This window comes from Rhinopithecus roxellana, chromosome 5 (assembly GCF_007565055.1).
Source record: "Rhinopithecus roxellana isolate Shanxi Qingling chromosome 5, ASM756505v1, whole genome shotgun sequence".
In the NCBI taxonomy this organism is placed as follows: Eukaryota; Metazoa; Chordata; class Mammalia; order Primates; family Cercopithecidae; genus Rhinopithecus; species Rhinopithecus roxellana.
In genome coordinates, this window is record NC_044553.1 from 74,993,822 (window position 1) to 75,012,458 (window position 18,637).

The 18,637-nt window shown below is 43.6% G+C and overlaps 1 protein-coding gene across 2 annotated transcripts in view; it reads left to right on the forward strand.

The window, feature by feature from the left end:
* Window positions 1–1,059: 1,059 nt before the first annotated feature.
* SCG5 (secretogranin V) overlaps window positions 1,060–18,637 on the forward strand; it is a 56,408-nt gene continuing 38,830 nt past the window's right edge. For both annotated transcript variants that reach the window (XM_010368591.2, XM_010368592.1), the window contains exons 1-2: window positions 1,060–1,225; window positions 2,990–3,222. In XM_010368591.2, the coding sequence (XP_010366893.1) occupies window positions 2,997–3,222 (226 nt within the window). In that variant the 5' untranslated portion in view covers window positions 1,060–1,225; window positions 2,990–2,996. The remainder of the gene's footprint in view (window positions 1,226–2,989; window positions 3,223–18,637) is intronic.

The window sequence follows — 18,637 nt, forward strand, 5'->3', positions numbered from 1 at the left end:
AAGATAACAATTGAACATAGCTAAAGTAAATTCAGAATTGAAAAAAGTCACTATGCATCAATAATGAATACTAACTCCAGCATGGCCAGTGAGCCTAGAGCCATTTAATGGATAGTGTTTGTCGTGTTGAGTTTAGCATGCATTGAAACAAAATCCAAGAAGCAGAAGAGCATCCATGGAAGAAAAAATACTGGGAAAGAGACTTGACTTCAAAATGAAAGGCCCCGTGTCACATAATTGAATTTTGCCAGCCTCTATTCACTGCATAAAATTGCTGTGGATGGCAATGGATTTGCTGTCTAGAGCTAAGATAAATAGATCTGGATTCTAACCTCATCAGGTTTCTTATTTTGAGACCCCTCCCTCCCAGGTACTTTACTCATCCTCCGTCTTGATGAAATTTGCAGTGCCATATTTATTGTATGGCTTTATATTTTGATTTTAGTATTTGAACAAATTTCAGTGTTCAACAGTGCACATAGTAGGTGCTCCGTAAACCCTCATTTAAGAATCTGGGACTAGCTGGACATACTTCTACAGTATGCTGGGAGTATGGTTTCTCTTCAGGCCAAAGTGGAATTTTACTTGATGGTTTGTGGAAGTTTAGAAATAACGCTCAGAGCTGGTATTTCTACAGATGTTCAAGTTTATCACTTTAATGAAAGTTTCTAGCTTCTTGTATTAAATGTCCTCACAGTATTCCTGATCAGTAAGAGGCCCCTCAGAGCAGGGTATACCTTATCATAGCCACCAGTAAAAGTTCTTAGGACTTCATCTTCTGTCCCTCTACCATTCATTGCCTCTTCCCTCTTGAAGCTAAAAGACTTTAAAAAAAAAAAAAAAAAAAAAAAAACAAAAAAAAACACGTTCTAGAAGTTGGCAAAATTAAAAGTGTGCTATAAGTGGTGATCTGGCACATTGTAATTGAGATTGAGAAAGGAGGTGAATGACTTCCACAGAGGTCGATGGAGCTGGAGGAAATGTAGTCAAGAGGTTTGTATGAAGAATGTGTGGGTTGAAGAGCTGTGCGGCTCCTGGTGAGAGGCACACTTATCTGGGATGCAGTTTGGGGAGGCCTGGCGAGGCAACTTCCACCTGCTGGAGGAGGGGCCGGGGCGGAGCTAAGATGCGGAGGAAGGTGACGCACGAGCTCTCCAGTTCGCCCGCTCCTGGCCTGACCCCCACCAAGGCCCATACCGCAGTCGGCTCCTCGGGCTGCTCCTCGGTGAGTACAGCTTTGATGTCGGCTCGGCAGCCTGCTGCCAACCCGAGATTTGGTATCGCCAGTGGGGGAGGGCGTCCTGCTAAAATCCTCGAGGTGGAGGCTGGGGTCAGACAAAGGATGGGTAGGGGATTAGAATGTTTGGCTATCAGTAAGGGGAACGGAATACTGAGGGAGGAGATTGGGCAGTTCATCAAATCAGAGCGGCTTTTGCTGGAATGGAAGTGAAAGACTGCATTCAGAGTGGACAAGGGAAAGATGGAGATGGAGAGCCTCGTGCCTGCCTCCAGCCTTTTTCATTAGAATTGCAGATTTTGCTGTTAGAACAGCTACTCTCAGCTCTTTGGAGAGCGAGGATTTGTATCTACTGACTAGAAATAGGCTTTTTTTTTTTTTTTTTTTTTTTTTTTTTTTTTGCAGAAAAATCGGAGGGTATAAAAATTTTAGTTTCAGTAAGGGAAATGCACAATTTTGCCGCCTCCCATCTCTCCATCCCCCATCCCCCATCCCCAGTAGAAGAATGATTAGAAGGAGGATTTGCGCAGGGCATGGTGGCTCACGCCTGTAATCCTAGCGCTTTGGAAGGCCGAGGAGGGGTGGATCACCAGAGGTCAGGAGTTCGAGACCAGCCTGACCAATATGGTGAAACCCCGCCTCTATTAAAAATACAAAAATTAGCCGGGTGTGGTTGTGGGCACCTGTAATCCCAGGTAGGGAGGATGAAGCAGGAGAATCGCTTGAACCCGGGAGGTGGAGGTTGCAGTGAGTGCAACAAGAGTGTAAAAAAAAAAAAAAAAAAAAAAAAAGCATTTGCAAGGCTGCTGCCTGAAGCATCCATCCCAACAGGTTAAGCAGCTGTCGGGCAAGCTGCAAGGATAATGTTCCCTTGTTTTGCAGTCATACCCATAGAAACCAACATTTAGGACAGGCTGACCCTCAGGCTAGTTTTCTCCCTCTGACCACCACTACCTCCCTGAATTCTAACCTCCAGAACTGTAAGGCAGTGTTACCAACATAATAGCAATATAGGGGCTCATTCTGTGCCTGGCATTGTCCTAAACACTCTTAACATGTATCACAACAACCCTATAAGGTAAATGCTTTTATTATCTCCGTTTTGCAGAGGAGGAAACTGAGGGATTTGCCCATGATCTCTCAGCATGTGGCTGAGTAAACATACCTCAAACTACCCCAGCAGATTGCAGGGCGGGGTCTAAGCAACATTTTCCTTCCTTTCAGGATCTCAAACGTATTAGATGTTTGCTAAACTAAAATGTTTTCCTGCCACCACTCCCAACCTGCCTGAGCTTCGTTACCATTTGTGTTTTCCTGACTCCCTCCTGTTAGCCTTTTCTTCCCTGAGACTGGGAAAACTCAAGATGCCACTATCTCTTTCTCAAAATTGAGGCAAGTTTGGTTTCTTTGTTTTAGTAAGAGAGGGAGAGAGTGATGAAGTTAGGAGTAACGCAGAACTTTCAGGGAGCTACAAGGAGGATAAAAATTATGAGTAAGAACCGCCATTCCAGCCTAGCATTCCCAAGAATGCAAACAGAGGGAATTGGATACCTGCAACTGTTTTATTTAATACCTTTCTGCAATGATGTTCTGCCTAGCATGGAAACTTAAGACAGAAGCAACCTCCTAAGGATTTTTTAATTACATCCTGTGGTCCTTGAACCACAGCCTGGAGTAGTTGCATCATTATAATTGTATTATCACAATTGCTGATTGTAGCCAGTCAGTATACATTTGGTCTTTTATCTGCAGGTTAAAAATGGTCTCCAGGATGGTCTCTACCATGCTATCTGGCTTACTGTTTTGGCTGGCATCGGGATGGACTCCAGCATTTGCCTACAGCCCCCGGACCCCTGACAGGGTCTCAGAAACAGATATCCAGAGGCTGCTTCACGGCGTTATGGAGCAATTGGGCATTGCCAGGCCCCGAGTGGAATATCCAGCTCACCAGGCCATGAATCTTGTGGGCCCCCAGAGCATTGAAGGTATTTACTGTGTTCTGATGGTTTGAAGTTTCCATGAGCATTTTAAATAATATATTTGCGCACTTCTCCTCACAACAACCTTATAAGTAGATGCTTTTATTATCCCATTTTTTTTCAGAGGAGGAAGCGAATTTTTAAGAGACTCTACTTTCTCATGGTTTTCCCTTTCTTCCTCCACACAGTGTCTACATACTTACATATACACACCCACATGAGAATGTAAGTCATGTGAGATGTGGGACCTTATCTATCTCATTGACAGTTGTAGCCCTAGCCCCTAGCACAACATCTGGTACGCAATAGGTGCTCAATTCATGTTTGTTGAATGAATGAAGGAGCATCTAGTGTTATCGCTAAAGACAGGTTAGAACCCAGACCTGATGTTTTCTCCTCACTGCTGATCTGACTGAAATTGTGTCGTCAGATAGCTGCCTTTTGAGCCAATGCCAGCCAGGACTTGTAAAAGAGCTTCAAAATGCAGAGCCTACAGGATCTGACTTGATTCCTAGGAATGACTCCAGTATACCTGAGAGGAGACAAAAGAGGTACTGACATTAAGAGTTTACGCTGAAGGCTTTTGAAAATATTTAAAAATGTAACAATTTTATTAAATAATAAATTAAGAATAGTTAAATTGTTTTAAGGTGGCAAGACCATTTCCCCCCTGAAGTTTTCCAAGTTTCTGGCAATGTGGTCATAATACTTGTATTAGTAAGCAGTACCTCATTTGTTTGTTGTTTAATGATCTGTTTATAAAGAGAATCTAGCGCCTATGAGCTGCTGATGCAGCATTAGACAGATGCCCTATTTCCATGCCTTGATTTTTATCTTCTGATTCTAATGATCTCCTTCTCCACTAAGGCAGAATCCTAAAGAGGTAGCATGGTTAATTTCAGTTGAATGCAAGGGAGCATTTCCTTATAGTTCAAGGATTTGCCCATGGAGTAGGTCCGAAGGAAAATGAGAATTATCTCTAAAAACATACCAAACAAATGCTGTTTGTTCCCTACAGATTGATTATGCACTATTTTGCCTGAGTCTGTGATTTTCTAAAAATGCTGTCTGCCCCAGGGTTCTGTGAATGCCATGAATATTGTTGATAGATGATTCTCATTTTTGTTTTGTTACCCATAGTTTTAAGCCATTGAGTAAAACTAATTCTGTGAGATTGTAGTCTGTTTAGGTTGACATCTGATTTCAGGAGTGGATTAACACAAACGCGTTGACTCAGCAAGCATGCAAACCTAGCACATGGCTTGAATGAGAACAAATCAGATAGAGCTTCCTGTCATCCCTCTTGGGGAGAATCTCAATCCTTCTCAGCATCTGTCACCTGTTACTTCAACCACACCTATATATTTCAGGCCAGCTCTTTTGAGACAAACAATAAATACCTACCTTTTTAAGGCAGGAAGTGCTTGGTTATTCACCTAAGCTGTTGTCATGGAGAAGGCTCTCTGAGTTTCCACTAATACCTGAGGCCTGATCAGCTGTGCTGAAAGAGAAACATCAAAAGCCTATGTTTATCCAGAGACTCCATTCCCTCCACTATCCAACTATTTAGTACCCACTATATACCAGGCACTAGGCAGGAGACTGGTGCAGCTCTGCCCTAAAGAGTCACAATCTGAGTGGAGAGGGAAGTGGGGATACACATCAAAAGTGATGACAGTGCACCCCAGCAGGTGTTTTGATAGCTGTACACACAAGCTGCTGTCGTGGAAGCAAAAAGAGGGAGTAATTTAGTCTGCTCAGGAGTGGATGGGGTGGCTATAAGGAAATGCTGCTTTGAAGAAGCAACATTTGACCTGAGTTTTGAAGTTTGAGTAAGAGTTCATCAGGGAACCATAAGTGTAAAGGCATGGAGGTACAACTATTACGTACCCACAAAAACTAAAAAAATAAAGAAAAGGCATAGAGACATGAAAGATCATGGATTAGGACAATTCAGAATTAAAAACTCGGTTTCTCTTATTACCCTTGGAATAATGTGCTAACATAGCAATCTTCAGTCTTCCCTGTCAGTGTCTGTGGAAGGGATGCATACTGACTTGAATTTTAGTTTTCTATTACTGTATAATAAATTACCACAGATTTAGCAGTTTTACACAGCACTCATTTATTATTTGAGTTTTCCACTGCTCAGGTGTTTGGTGTGGGTTAGTGTTCAGGTGCTGACCAGAGGTGTTGTCTTGGCTGCGGTTTGGGTCCTCTTCCAAGCTCGTTAAGGCTGCTGGCAGAATTCCATTTGAATTATCTTGTAGGACTGAGTTCCCTTTCTCTTGCTGGCTGTCAGCCAACCAAAGCTCCTCTCAGCTCCTAGAGGCCGCCTCAGGTTGTAAGCTACATGCCTTCGCATAGCTGGAAGGAGAATATCTCTTTAGTCTTCTGATTATAATGTAATATGATCTTGGGAGTGACTATCCCATGACCTTTTTCGTATAACAAGGGACCGATACTCATTATATTCCCAGCAGGTGGGAATCTTGGGAGTCGTCCTAGAATTGTCTACTATAGCTAGGATGAAAACTAACAAAGAGAATAGTCCAAAGATACTTCGGGCAAAAACAACAAAATAAGAAGCCTGGGTTTTTCCCAGTCTGGAACCTTGGCATTGAACTTGTTGGGTGGTCTGATCATTTATTCATGTGAGTTAGTTATTGTTTCACCTCATCCATTTATTTGCATTATCTTTGCTCACACTCCCTGATGCTAATTCCCTTTGACAGACACATGGAGTATTTTCCATACCCTTCCAACATTGATTTTAGGATTTTATTACGAAGAACCAAGTTGGGGAAGTTGATTTTTAATTGTTACAGAAAGAATATATATAATATAGTATTATATTGTATAGTAATACCGTATTCTGGTGTGAATTTCAAATACATTTAACATGGTGCTATGAGCACAAACCATTGTCAGAGACACCCGAATTTGAATGCCACCTTCATCATTTATTACTAATGTGACCTTGGGCAAGTTACTTAACTCCTATAACCTTCCGTTTAGCTTCGGGGTAGGATTTAAATTCACTTACTTGTAAGCAGGTAATGTTCCAGTCCAGAGAAGCAAAAATAAAGTTTTAGCATGGATAACCGCACTACCAGGAAATCACTTCTAAACAAATCATCATCTCATCATCACTTTAGATAATTACTGGGTGTTAAGTTCCTTGCAGGCAGAGTTGTTCACTGCCCAACACATGGTACATAGAAGACAAATATCTATCGTGTCTACTTTAATAAATGAATTGTGTGATCCATGGATTTTAACAAATGTGTATATTTGCTCTCAAATATAGAATTATAAATTGGTCTTTTAGTATAGGAATATAGTATCAGTATAAATTAATGTTAGGTCAGGGAGGTATCATACATCCCATTAAAAAATTTTTTCTTCTTTGATTCCATATCCCTTCTAGTTACTGTTCCAATTTTCTGCTGCCTTTCACAGCAACCTTTCCTCACGTGCTGATTGTACTTCTTCACCTCTCATTCTCTCCTGGTCCATTGTAGCCCACTGTTCTCACCACTCATTCATCAAACCAACTATAGTATTTATTGAGTGCCAGGCACTGTTTTAGGTGCTGAGGAAATAAATGTGAACAACAAAGTAGCAGGGCAAGGAAATGTAGTCCTTAAATAAACAAATAAGTATTGGGCTTTCCTTTTTTCCTTTACCTGTTTGTTAGTTTCATTTACAGTTTTCTCTGGCAGTCTTTAAATGTTAAGTTCTCCAGGGCTCAGTGCTGGGTCCACTTCTCTTATTTCCCTCAATTCTCTATCTACTTGATTTCATTCATTCTCTTGACTCTCAATCCATTTCTTGGCTCGTGAATCCGGTGTTTGTATTTCAGCCCACACTTCTTTCTTGTATATCCATAGGCTTACACTAATTGCTAAATTGCCAGGTTTCAATCCTGATTTCTCAAACCACCACCTTCCCCAACCTGTTTATATCAGTCTTTTTTTTTTTTTTTTTTTTTTGAGACGGAGTCTCGCTCTGTTGCCCAGGCTGGAGTGCAGTGGCTGGATCTCAGCTCACTGCAAGCTCCGCCTCCCGGGTTTACGCCATTCTCCTGCCTCAGCCTCCCCAGTGGCTGGGACTACAGGCGCCTGCCACCAGGCCCGGCTATTTTTTTGTATTTTTTAGTAAAGACGGGGTTTCACTGTGTTAGCCAGGATGGTCTCGATCTCCTGACCTCGTGATCCGCCCGTCTCGGCCTCCCAAAAGTGCTGGGATTACAGGCTTGAGCCACCGCACCCGGCCTACATCAGTCTTCTCTGGCTAAATGAGTAGTGCCGCTGCTTAGCCATGTATGCAAACTAAATACCTACGGTAATCCTTGATTTTCTCCATCACTCTTCATGCCTCAATTTTAAGTAATTTATTTCATTTTTATTTCTAAAATCCATGTGCAATTTGCCTGTCTGCTTCTCTCTAGCTCTACTCCAAATACCCTGTCCAAGATACCATCGTGTCTAGCATGGAGTTTTGAAATCGCCTCCTAACTCATTTTCCTGCGTTTATTCTTGATCCCTTTTCAATTATTCTTCACAGGAAGGGCAGAGTTAAACTTGAAAAGTTTAAACCATATTAGTGTCACCTCCATAGTTACAGTTCCACTGATGGCTTCCCATTGCACCCTGAGTAAAAATAACCTTTCTTGTCATGACCTACGGGGATCCACAGCTCCGGTCAGTTTTACCCCTGACTTGGTTCCGCGCATTCTGGCCCTGAGTCACACCGGCCTCTTCCCACCTCAAGGCTATCAACACAGGCTGTTCCTCCCACTCCTTGTGTAGCAAGTTTCAAAGTCACCCACTCAGAGAGGCCTGCCTGACTGCCCTGTCTGAGTAGCACCCCCCTCCATTCTCTGTTGCAGTATCTTTTTTTTTTTTTTAAGCTCCATAGCATTTTTTGTCATTTATAATCATTGTTTGTTTTCTTGCTTATTGTTTATCTCTCCACTGGAATGTAAGCTCCATGAGGCTATATCTGTTTATTAACTGCAATATATTCTAGGCACATAGTAAGCATTCAGTAAATATTTGAGGAATTAATATATAATATTGGGGAAAATAAATATATCTAATGGCAATAAGTATGTAAATACTGTTTTACATCTGGATCTGTCAAGACTTTCTTCCTTTTAGTTCAAGGAAAATATTCCATTTCTATTCTGTGTTTTTAAAAATCTCTGCCTAGAAGTTCTTGCCATGAGCTCAGTGATAATGTGCTGAGCAAAAATATCTGTTATCTAGAATTGACTGTGACTGTGATCACCGTGGTGCAAGGTTTGTACCCTTTGTACAGCGCCTCCCAAGGAGCTAGAAGGACTTTTTGCAGTCCTGGGACTAAACCAGCAGAGGGCCATCTAGACTAGAAGTTTCTTTTGGAGGATTCCTGAGCCAGCCTCCTGGTCGTTAATAGCTTTAAATGGTCACTGGGATAGAAGCATTTGCCAAAACATCCAGAGAGGATTGGGGGTTATGTTTAACTTCTCCGTGGGTGCCTTAAAAACAGCTTGGTAAGGAGCATCTTTCAAATGTGTAAATTCTTAGTCCAAAGCAAATAGAAACACAAAGACAAGCAGGGACCTACTTGGCATTACATGAAGAAAAGAGTGTGTATGTTTATGGCAGATAACTGGGGTTAAGCCGTGGCCATGCTATTTTCTAGCTATGTATAATCTTGGCAACTTTCTAAGCCTCCTTCTGTCAAATAAAATGGGCCCAAATAAAATGGGCTTATCTGGTTCGAGTTGGTGTTTGAAAAATAAAAATAAAATAAAATGGAGTTTCCAGCCCACTCTTACGTGTCATCAGTGGGTGCTGTTAGCAACTGAATTGCAGGCCTTCCTCCTCTCACTTTATGGATTATTGACAACATGTTTTCAACCTTTAATGGCTTGCCCCGATCTTATTTATTTATTTATTTATTTATCTTTTTTTAGACGGAGTCTTGCACTGTCGCTCAGGCCGGAGTGCAGTGGCGCGATCTCCGCTCACCGCAAGCTCTGCCTTCTGGGTTCACACCATTCTCCTGCTTCAGCCTCCCGAGTAGCTGGGACTACAGGCTCCCGCCACCACGCCTGGCTAATTTTTTTTTTGTATTTTTAGTAGAGACGGGGTTTCACTGTATTAGCCAGGATGGTCTTGATCTCCTGACCTCGTGATCTGCCTACGTCGGCCTCCCGAAGTGCTGGGATTACAGGCCTGAGGCACCGCGCCCGGCGCCCCGATCTTATTTTTGATTACTCATCAGTTAGCAATACAGTTCAGATATGCTTCAGTGCACCATGTATTTCAGCAGTAACCATATTCTCCCAAGCCCACGGTTGCTCACTGGTCTCCAAGACATAGCTAAATGGCTACTGTTGTTGTATTATCCCCAGAAACAAATAAAGCCACCAGCTCTCCAAAGGACTGCTTCAGAGAACCATGTGCTGTGAAATGGGAGCTCTTGGGAGTCAGAACTGGTTGTGCCAGCTGACACTGATGATGGCCTTGGATGGCCTTGGATGAATCCAACCAGAAAATGTGCTTTCGTTTTCAGAACATTAACAGCCTCAGGTAAAAGATGGCTCCTCAGTGCCAGCTGTTCATTTTCCCCACAGTTCTAGACCACCAGATATCTAGCACTGTGATAACACCAGATATCTAGCCATTAAGATAGAAATGTATAAACGTTCACATTTGATGGCTCTGAATAATTTTAAATCTATATTGTCAAACATTAAAATACCCATGTTCTGCCAGGCGCAATGGCTCACACCTGTAATCCCAACACTTTGGGAGGCCAAGGCGGGCAGATCACCTGAGGTCCGAAGTTCGAGACCAGCCTGGCCAACATGGTGAAACCCCATTTCTACTAAAAATACAAAAAATTAGCTGGGCATGGTGGCGGGCACCTGTCATCCCAGCTACTCGGGAGGCTGAGGCAGGAGAATCGCTTGAACTCAAAAGGTAGAGGTTGTGGTGAGCCGAGATCGCACCATTGCCCTCCAGCGTGGGCAGCAAGAGCAAAACTCCATCTCAGGAAAAAAAAAAAAAAATCCTTTTTTGTAACACTGACTGTTGGACTTCAAATTTTTCACTTAGAAATAGAGACCCAAGGTTATTTTCTTAATAAATATCAAGTGGAGAAAGAGTCCTATGGATGATAGGCTCCTTGAAGAGGCAGATTCTAGGAGCCTCTACTCTGACAAGCTTTGGCTTTGGTGAAGGAGCGGCAGTGCCTCTGCTTTACCACAGGGTGGCAACAGTTGCTTCCCATTTGAGGATAGGAGGGTGAAGCAAACCTTGAACAATAGGGGACCCTCAGTTTCTGGCTAGTTGCTCTCTGCAGCTGGAGAAAGCAGTGCAGCTGACTCTTACGTATCTTGACTAAAATCTGTTTCTAGGTCATCTTCACCCTGGAGGAACCAATGAGAACATTGGGTTTGTAGGCCATCTTTGAATGGACTGGGAGCCCCCCCGTTGCACCCATGCCTTTGGGGTTACATTTTGTCCACCTTGAACTTCAATCCTTAAAGTCTCTGGATGATTTTCAGTTTTCTCTGTTGAGCAATTGCATGTTTAGTAATGAGAAATTCAAAAGAAACAGGGGGAGGTTGTTTTTGGGAGGGGGACAGGATAGGAAAGATGAACATGATGACATGTTTGTGTGTGTTTAAGGTGCTCTGGTATCCAGAAGGCACTTACATGTGTATGGCACAGGAGAGACTTCTGGGAAAGGAAGGGTTTCAGAGTCATCCCTGTGTTGGTGGTGGCTGATGCTGTAGGAATGGATGGGGTCACCCTGGGTGGGTATCGAGAACAGCAGGGCACCTAAGACAAAGGCCAGGTAGATGAAGAAGAAAACACACAGGAAACTGGGATAAATCGGCCAGAAAGGAGAAGAGCCAGAAAGATAGACATAATGAAAACAAGGAAATAGTGTTCTGAGAAGGGGCAGTGGTTACCTCTGTCAGGATCAGCGGAGAGGTCACATGAAATAATAAAAACCATTGGATGTCAAGTGTTCACTGCAGGTAGCAACACAGAAGTTACTGCTTTGTGGGGCCTTTGGGCAGAGCTGGCTCTGGGGAGTAGTGGGGGCCCACTGCAGGCCGCAGTGCATTGAGGGGATAATAGGAAACAAGGAAGAAGATACAACGTATAAATGTGTTCCCAGAATGTCAGGTAAAGGGGAGATGAGTAATAGCTGTGGAAGGATTGGGGGAAGGGTGAATGATTTAGAGCTGAGGAAGGTTCCTGTTAAGGTTGTTTTAGGATGTGAGAAATTGAACTTGCTGAAGTGCTAATTGCCAAGAACCAGCAGAGAGGGAGAGTTGAAGATGTGGGATGGGGAGCAGCAACTGGGGAGGTGGGAGAGGATGAGGACTGGAGCACAGGCGTTGGCCTGCGTCTTAGGTCGTTCCTTCCTCCATTGGGGAAAAAGGAAAGCGGCAAAGGTGTGCTGGGATACAGAGCTTTGGAGGTTTTGACCTCAGGTGTTTGCAAGCACTGTACTAATTCTAGCCACCTGCTCAATTAAGAATATAAGAATGAAATGCATGCAGTCTCCCAAATCTCTTTTCTTTGCCAGCTTATACATTTCATACACCACACTGATAATGTCTTTCAATGTTTTAAAATTTTGGACAGCGCTATTTTTAACTTTTATAGCGATAACTATTAGTTATTTACTAGTTATAATATAAACTTTTAATATTTACTTTTTATAACTCCTAGATACCTTGTAGATCAAAAGATCTAAAGTGTCATCTTTGTCTATTTTATATCTTGCTTAATAGTAATAGATGTTTTAGTGAAGCATATACCTAGAACAAAATAGAAAATAATCTTTTTTTTTTTTTTTTGAGATGGAGTCTCGCTCTGTCGCCCGGGCTGGAATGCAGTGGCCGGATCTCAGCTCACTGCAAGCTCCTCCTCCTCCTGGGTTTACGCCATTCTCCTGCCTCAGCCTCCTGAGTAGCTGGGACTACAGGCGCCCGCCACCTCGCCCGGCTAGTTTTTTGTATTTTTTAGTAGAGACAGGGTTTCACTGTGTTAGCCAGGATGGTCTCGATCTCCTGACCTCGTGATCCGCCTGTCTCGGCCTCCCAAAGTGCTGGAATTACAGGCTTGAGCCACCGCGCCTGGCAGAAAATAATCTTAATAGGGTATTGGGGAATTTTATGTGAGCACTTCATGTGTCTTTGAAACAGTACAATGTAAAAAATTAGTACAGTCTTCTTGCATGCACAAAATGTGAAATAATGTGAATCTTTCCCAAATAACAATTTGTGAAGAATCACAATTTCAAAGTAGTAGGCTTAGTAATTCTAAACAGTGATCAGCAGAATTTGTCATCATCCTCAATTAGGATTGTTCTTGAATTTTGTGAATTTTCAATCACATGAGTGAGATCTTTAGTCCATTCCTTAAATAAAATGTGACTATCTTAGAATGTCAAAGAGGGACACAGAAAACCAGATAACAACTTCTGAAATTGAGTTTACTGTATGGCAACTACTAATTGCTCTGCCAGTTGTCTGACTACAGAATAATCCTTGTGAAATGTTCACTTCTATATGGGTTGGAACCTGGGCAAGTCTGAGGCCCAATGTATGGAAGTCACTAGAACCAGATGTAAATCCTGGGTTCTCTAGAGAAACAGAGAAACAGAACCAATAGAATATATAGAGAGACAGAGAGATAGTTATTTTAAAGAGTTGGCTCATATAATTGTGGGGGCTGGCAAGTTGAAAATTTGTGACACAGACTGGAGACTTGGGCAAGAGTTGACAATTTTGAGTCTGAAGACAGTCCAGAGGCAGAATTCTTTCCTTTTCACAGGACCTCAGTCTTTTCTCTTTAGGTCTTCAACTGATTGGATGAAGTCCACCCACATTATGGAGGGTAATCTGCTTTTCTTGAAGTCCACTGACTTAAACGTTACTCACTTTAATACCTTCACAGAAAAATCTAGTGTTTGGCTCATGTTCATACAACTGGGTACTATAACCTAAGCAGTCTGACACATGAAATTAATAGGGTGTTGGGGAATAAAATTAAATAACACAGTTGTCATCAAGCCCCCATTTTCTAAGGAAAATTATTATAATCCACATAAATATGGTATTTTGCTTTTGAATCTCTCTAATAGAGTCTGGGTCTCAAATTATCTTCATGCACAGTGTCATGCTTACCCTCACAATCACTGGAGGCAGGCAAGGAGGGTGAGTATTCCTTGCCACCTTTTACAAATGTGGAAAAAGAAATTCAGAGATGTGACTTATCTAGGGATACAGCTTGCCTTCTGGTCTGTTCAGGCTGCTGTAACAAACATTCCACAAACTAGGTGGCTTAAATAACAGAGATTTATTTCACAGTTCTGGAGGCTGGGAAGTCAAAACCAAGGTGCTGGCAACTACTAATTGCTCTGCCAGTTGTCTGACTATAGAATAATCCTTGTGAAATGTTCACTTCTATATGGGTTGGAACTTGGGCAAGTCTGAGGCCCAATGTATGGAAGTCACTAGACAGGATTCCGTGCCTGGGGAGAGACTGCGTCCTGATTCATAAGTGGCTGACTTTCACTGTGGGCTCACGTGGCAGAAGAGATGAGGGAGCTCTCTGGGGCCTCTTTGATTGCCATCACATTGGGGATTAGGCTTCAACATGTAAATTTTAAGGGGAACACAAACATTCCATTCATAGCCCAGCTAGTATTTGTGGGATCAGAGCCTGAGCTGGACCCTGGTGTTTTTCTGTTCTCTGTGTCCAGCACATCACACGGCTTCTTTGGCTAGTTGATCCAGTTGATTATAGGTACTGCACAGATGCAGAAAGGGTTAAACCTCGACCACATTGTGGTCTGTAGTGCCTAGACAAGGCCAGGCAAATAACACCCACTAAATATTTGTTGAAACAACCTTGCCATATTTGCTCCCTTGAAACAGCCATTGACCTCTGAGACACCAGCAAGTAGGACTCGTGTTATTCCAGTCAAGATTATCCAGCCTTCACAACCCGTAAATACATCTGGAGCATTTTGATGGTAATAACGTAAAAGTCACTGGCTTTTCTCATACTTGGTCACTTAGGACTGCAATTTCCTGGAAAGTGCTCTACGTATTTCTGGAGATCATAGAGCATACACCATATATGATCCTGGGCATAATGCACTGGTCCACTTCCGTGGGACAGTTACCCATTTTCCCCTTTTCCTCCTCTTGTTCCCTTAAGTTTGGCACCACCATGCCCTTCAGCTATGATTGTTTCCCATTACAGCTGGTGGGTGCCCCCAAGCTCTGCAGCCTCAGAGTGTTCTGTTGTAGTGGGTGCTGACTTGGGAGGGCAACGGGAAATCCCTTCCGTGTATGCTACAGTCTGAATGTTTGTGTCCCCTGCAAATTGATATGTTGATACCTAATCCCCACTGCAATCGTATTAGAAGACAGGGTCTTTAGGGGTGATGAGGTGATGAGGGCTTCACCCTTACAAATGGGATCCATGCCCTTGTGAAAGAGGCCAGAGGGAGCTTGTTCGCCCTTTCCACCATGGAAGAACACAGTGAGAAGGAGCCATCTGTGAGGAACAGGCCCTCACGAGACACAGAATCTGCAGGCACTTTTGATCTTGGACTTCCCAGCCACCGCAGCTGTGAGCAACACATTTCAGCTATTTGCAAATCACCTGGTCTAAGGTATTTTTTCACAGCAGCCTGAATGAACCAAGACAGTGTGCCTTGACATCCCTAAATACTAGAGAGTTTTTAGGGAAACATAGCTTTATTATTTTTGCCCCTCTGCCCCACAACTTTCTGTAAGATTCACATGTTGGGGGTTGGACATGGAGACAAAGCCAAGCACTGGAAACCATAGGTTCTAAAACATCCCATCCTTCCCGTTGACCACTAAGGCATTATTGATTGCCTGCTGCCTTGGGGTTGGCAAGCCAGACTCCTCTTTCCTTCCGTGTGAGCTTTCTCCAGGAGGTTTCTAAGTTCTTCACGCAAATAGACTTCTGGCAGATGTCCTCCTAGACCTATCTGTTCAAAACTCAGAGTGTTAAAGCCGGGACCCTGTTTCATGTCACCTGAGTCATGCCATCTGGAAAAAGGGGGAGGCAACAGGAAGCCTGCTGAGTCACCAGGGAAGCCACAATCAACAATTTCCCACAGGTAATTGTCAAAGTGCATCAGGCACATGTAGGAAGTGGAATTGTGGTAACTAAATGGTATATATTTTATGGTTTGCAGAAATACTTTTCTATATTCTGTCTCATTTGATGCAGCCTTTAAAAAGGTTAAAAAAAGTTTAACATTGCCCACAATCACACCGCTTGAGCTTTACGAGTTAAATGTGCTGTTGGCAGGACAGCTGTGTTAGGTTTAAATGCGTCTCCCCAACCAGCTGTCTTCTATCCTGGTAGACTAGTACAATCCTGTGATATTTAACTGAGAAACTATAACGATGCTGGGAGTCGTGGTAAACCACATGTGGATTTGAGTGGATGGTGTTTCAGGGACATGCCGCTTCTGGAAGCAAATTTTCTAACAAACTGCCCTCTTGGAACCAATTGGTGCAAATACCTTGGGCACCACAGTTGGTAAAGAAAACTATTGAAGGTGGCTGGGAGGGTTTAGCAGACCACAATTTCACACCACAAATAGAACTGAGCATGCACTTTTGACCATGGCGTGCTGGGTGATGTTAGTAGAGGAAGGGGCACTGGCGGTGGAGGCTGGGGGGACTGGGTTTGCACAGCATGCAGGAAGAGCACTGAGGCAGGATGCCCAGGGGTTCTAGTCCTAGCTCAGACCAGCTGCGTGGCACTGAACAAGTCCCTTCAGTCCCGCAAAGTTCAGCTTCCCGATCTAAAAATGGAGATAAACTGTCCAGTCCATCTCACAGGGTTGATAGGGCAGAGAAAGTAAATAATATATATAAAAGTATTTTGGAACGCATAAAATGGTACACAGGTGCAAAGCATCATTCTCATGGCCCTTAATTCTTTCATCCATATATATATATATATATATATATATATATCTTAGGTTCCCTGTGTCCTTCACGTGGCCTCAGAAAACTGCCCCCAGTAGTTGCCTGTTAAACTTTGCCAGAATCAATTTCCCACCTGGCCTTAAGTGCTCTGCTCTGTGTTGGTGTTAACCTTAGAAGTGAGAAACATGTGACTCTAATGAGGATGGATGCTTTCTAAAAACTCTCATAAATAGCAACTTTTCATACTCAAATTTGCTCTGTTCCATTCTTGCCCTTGTGACTTTACAAATGTCGTATTCTGCCGTGAAATAGGTTATAGAAGCAGGTTTAAAGGGAAGGAGACTATGCTGCCAAACTAAAAGTGAAACCTGTCCATGTGGATATAACAGATGTCAGTGGAAGAAAGGTGTGCAGAATTGAAAAGCTTGCTCTCCATGGTTTGGGAACACACTGTCCTCTTGTGGTCATCTCTGGGAAGCCCATGATCAGTACACTTCCTTGAACCAAATAGCCTATCAAAATATTGTCTAGTACATTTCCACTTGTATTTACTCAATAATTACTGAGTGCCTACTACATGCCAGGAACTGTGGTCCTGATATGTTTCAAAACCCATAAACATGCATCTAACTTGTTTATATAGGATCTCTATCAGACACTATCGTCTTTAACCTTTCCAGTGAAGGTTAAACTCTGACCAGAGGAATTGAGTGTGTTTGCAGAAAATCAGAGATGGAACAGAATTAGACTGCTTTTGCCCTTACTTTCCCATTCCCTTACAGCATGTTCCATTGGTACTTGAGTCTAGAGGCATCCAGAGGTGTAAGAATAACAAAACACAACAAAGATTAGGAGTAACGAAGTGTTTTCATGCAGTGCCTCACCCCAGTGAGGTGGGCCGGCTAAAAGGATGTGATACAAACTGATATCCAGGGAATGGCAGAGGAGTACCTGGGCCTGTCCATCATCTCTTATCATGACTCACAGCCCTTGTTTAAGGAACTTGAAGTCTAGGTGGGGGAGAGGGACATCACACTTAAAATGCACAGCTGCAACCTACTAGATAGAAGCTGAGAACCCTGTATGTGGATCAGACAGACAGTCACCACTGGAGTTCAGGAAGGGGATAGGGCATTGGCTCCCAGAGAAGACGTCGCAGATCAAACTTGAGCTAGACTTCCTTGAGGAGGGGTAGATGATAAAGATTCAGCTTCAGGCAAGAAGAGCATCTGGGCACAGTGCACATGGTCTGTATTACTCAGGCCCTGAGTTCACTGGGAAGCTGCAGCCTCCCTTCTGCACCTTGCCCACAGAATGTTCTGTCACACCTCTCTGTCCCTGCAGATAAAAGGCTGCCCCAAGTCTAGCGATACCCTCGATGGCAGCAGTGGTGGTAGCGGTGTTATTGGATGGGACGGTGGGTTGGATATTTCCCTTTGTATTGCTCAAATACATGCACAGATGGCACCAACACCATTGGGATCTCTGGAGACTGAGGTAGGTATTTCTTCAGTCACTCAGCACGAACAACTGTCAGAGAGGGCCGGGCGCGGTGGCTCACACCTGTAATCCCAGCACTTTGGGAGGCCGAAGCGGGTGGATCACGAGGTTAGGAGATCGAGACCATCCTGGCTAACACAGTGAAACCCCATCTCTACTAAAAATACAAAAAAAATTAGCCAGGCATGGTGGTGGGCGCCTGTAGTCCCAGCTACTTGGGAGGCTGAGGCAGGAGAACGGCGTAAACCCGGGAGGCAGAGCTTGCGGTGAGCCGAGATCGCACCACTGCACGTCCTGTACTTGCACTGCACAGCATGTGCCAGATAATCTGTGAAATGGATCTTTCCTCTAGGAGCTCCACCTTTTCCAGGTGATTGTTCGCTTGGACATACTTGATTATAAGCTCCCAGAGTGTCAGACACGGACCTCTCATGGCAAGTTAGACCATCCCAGGTGCTCAGGTGGCAGTGCAGTGAGTGACAGGAGGAAGAGTTTCCTGCTGGCTTTTGGTCTGACCAAGACAGAAGGATACTGATCCAGGGCCTAAAATGACTATGGCAATAGGCCTTGCCAGAGGGATCTGTGGCAGGCTCCTGGCACTACTGGTCATTTCCCTCAGTGGCCTGTTCCAATTTTTCTTTGCATGAGACAGAGATTATGGCTGAGGAAACAGCCAGGCCAGAAGGCTCCCTGCTCTGCAGAAGCCCAGGGGACCTTCCTGATGCCATCTTTCTGGTACGACAGCTCAGCAGGACTGTATGAACAAGACCTGCACGGTTTGGACAAGATGTGAGTGACTAAGGTTTTCCTCCGGAGCAGCAGGAATGGATGGGCCTGCTGGTAAGAATCCCTCTGCTGTAAACTACCTAAGACCCCTGTCTCCTGGATTGAACCAGCGGGTCCCTTCTCTGTATC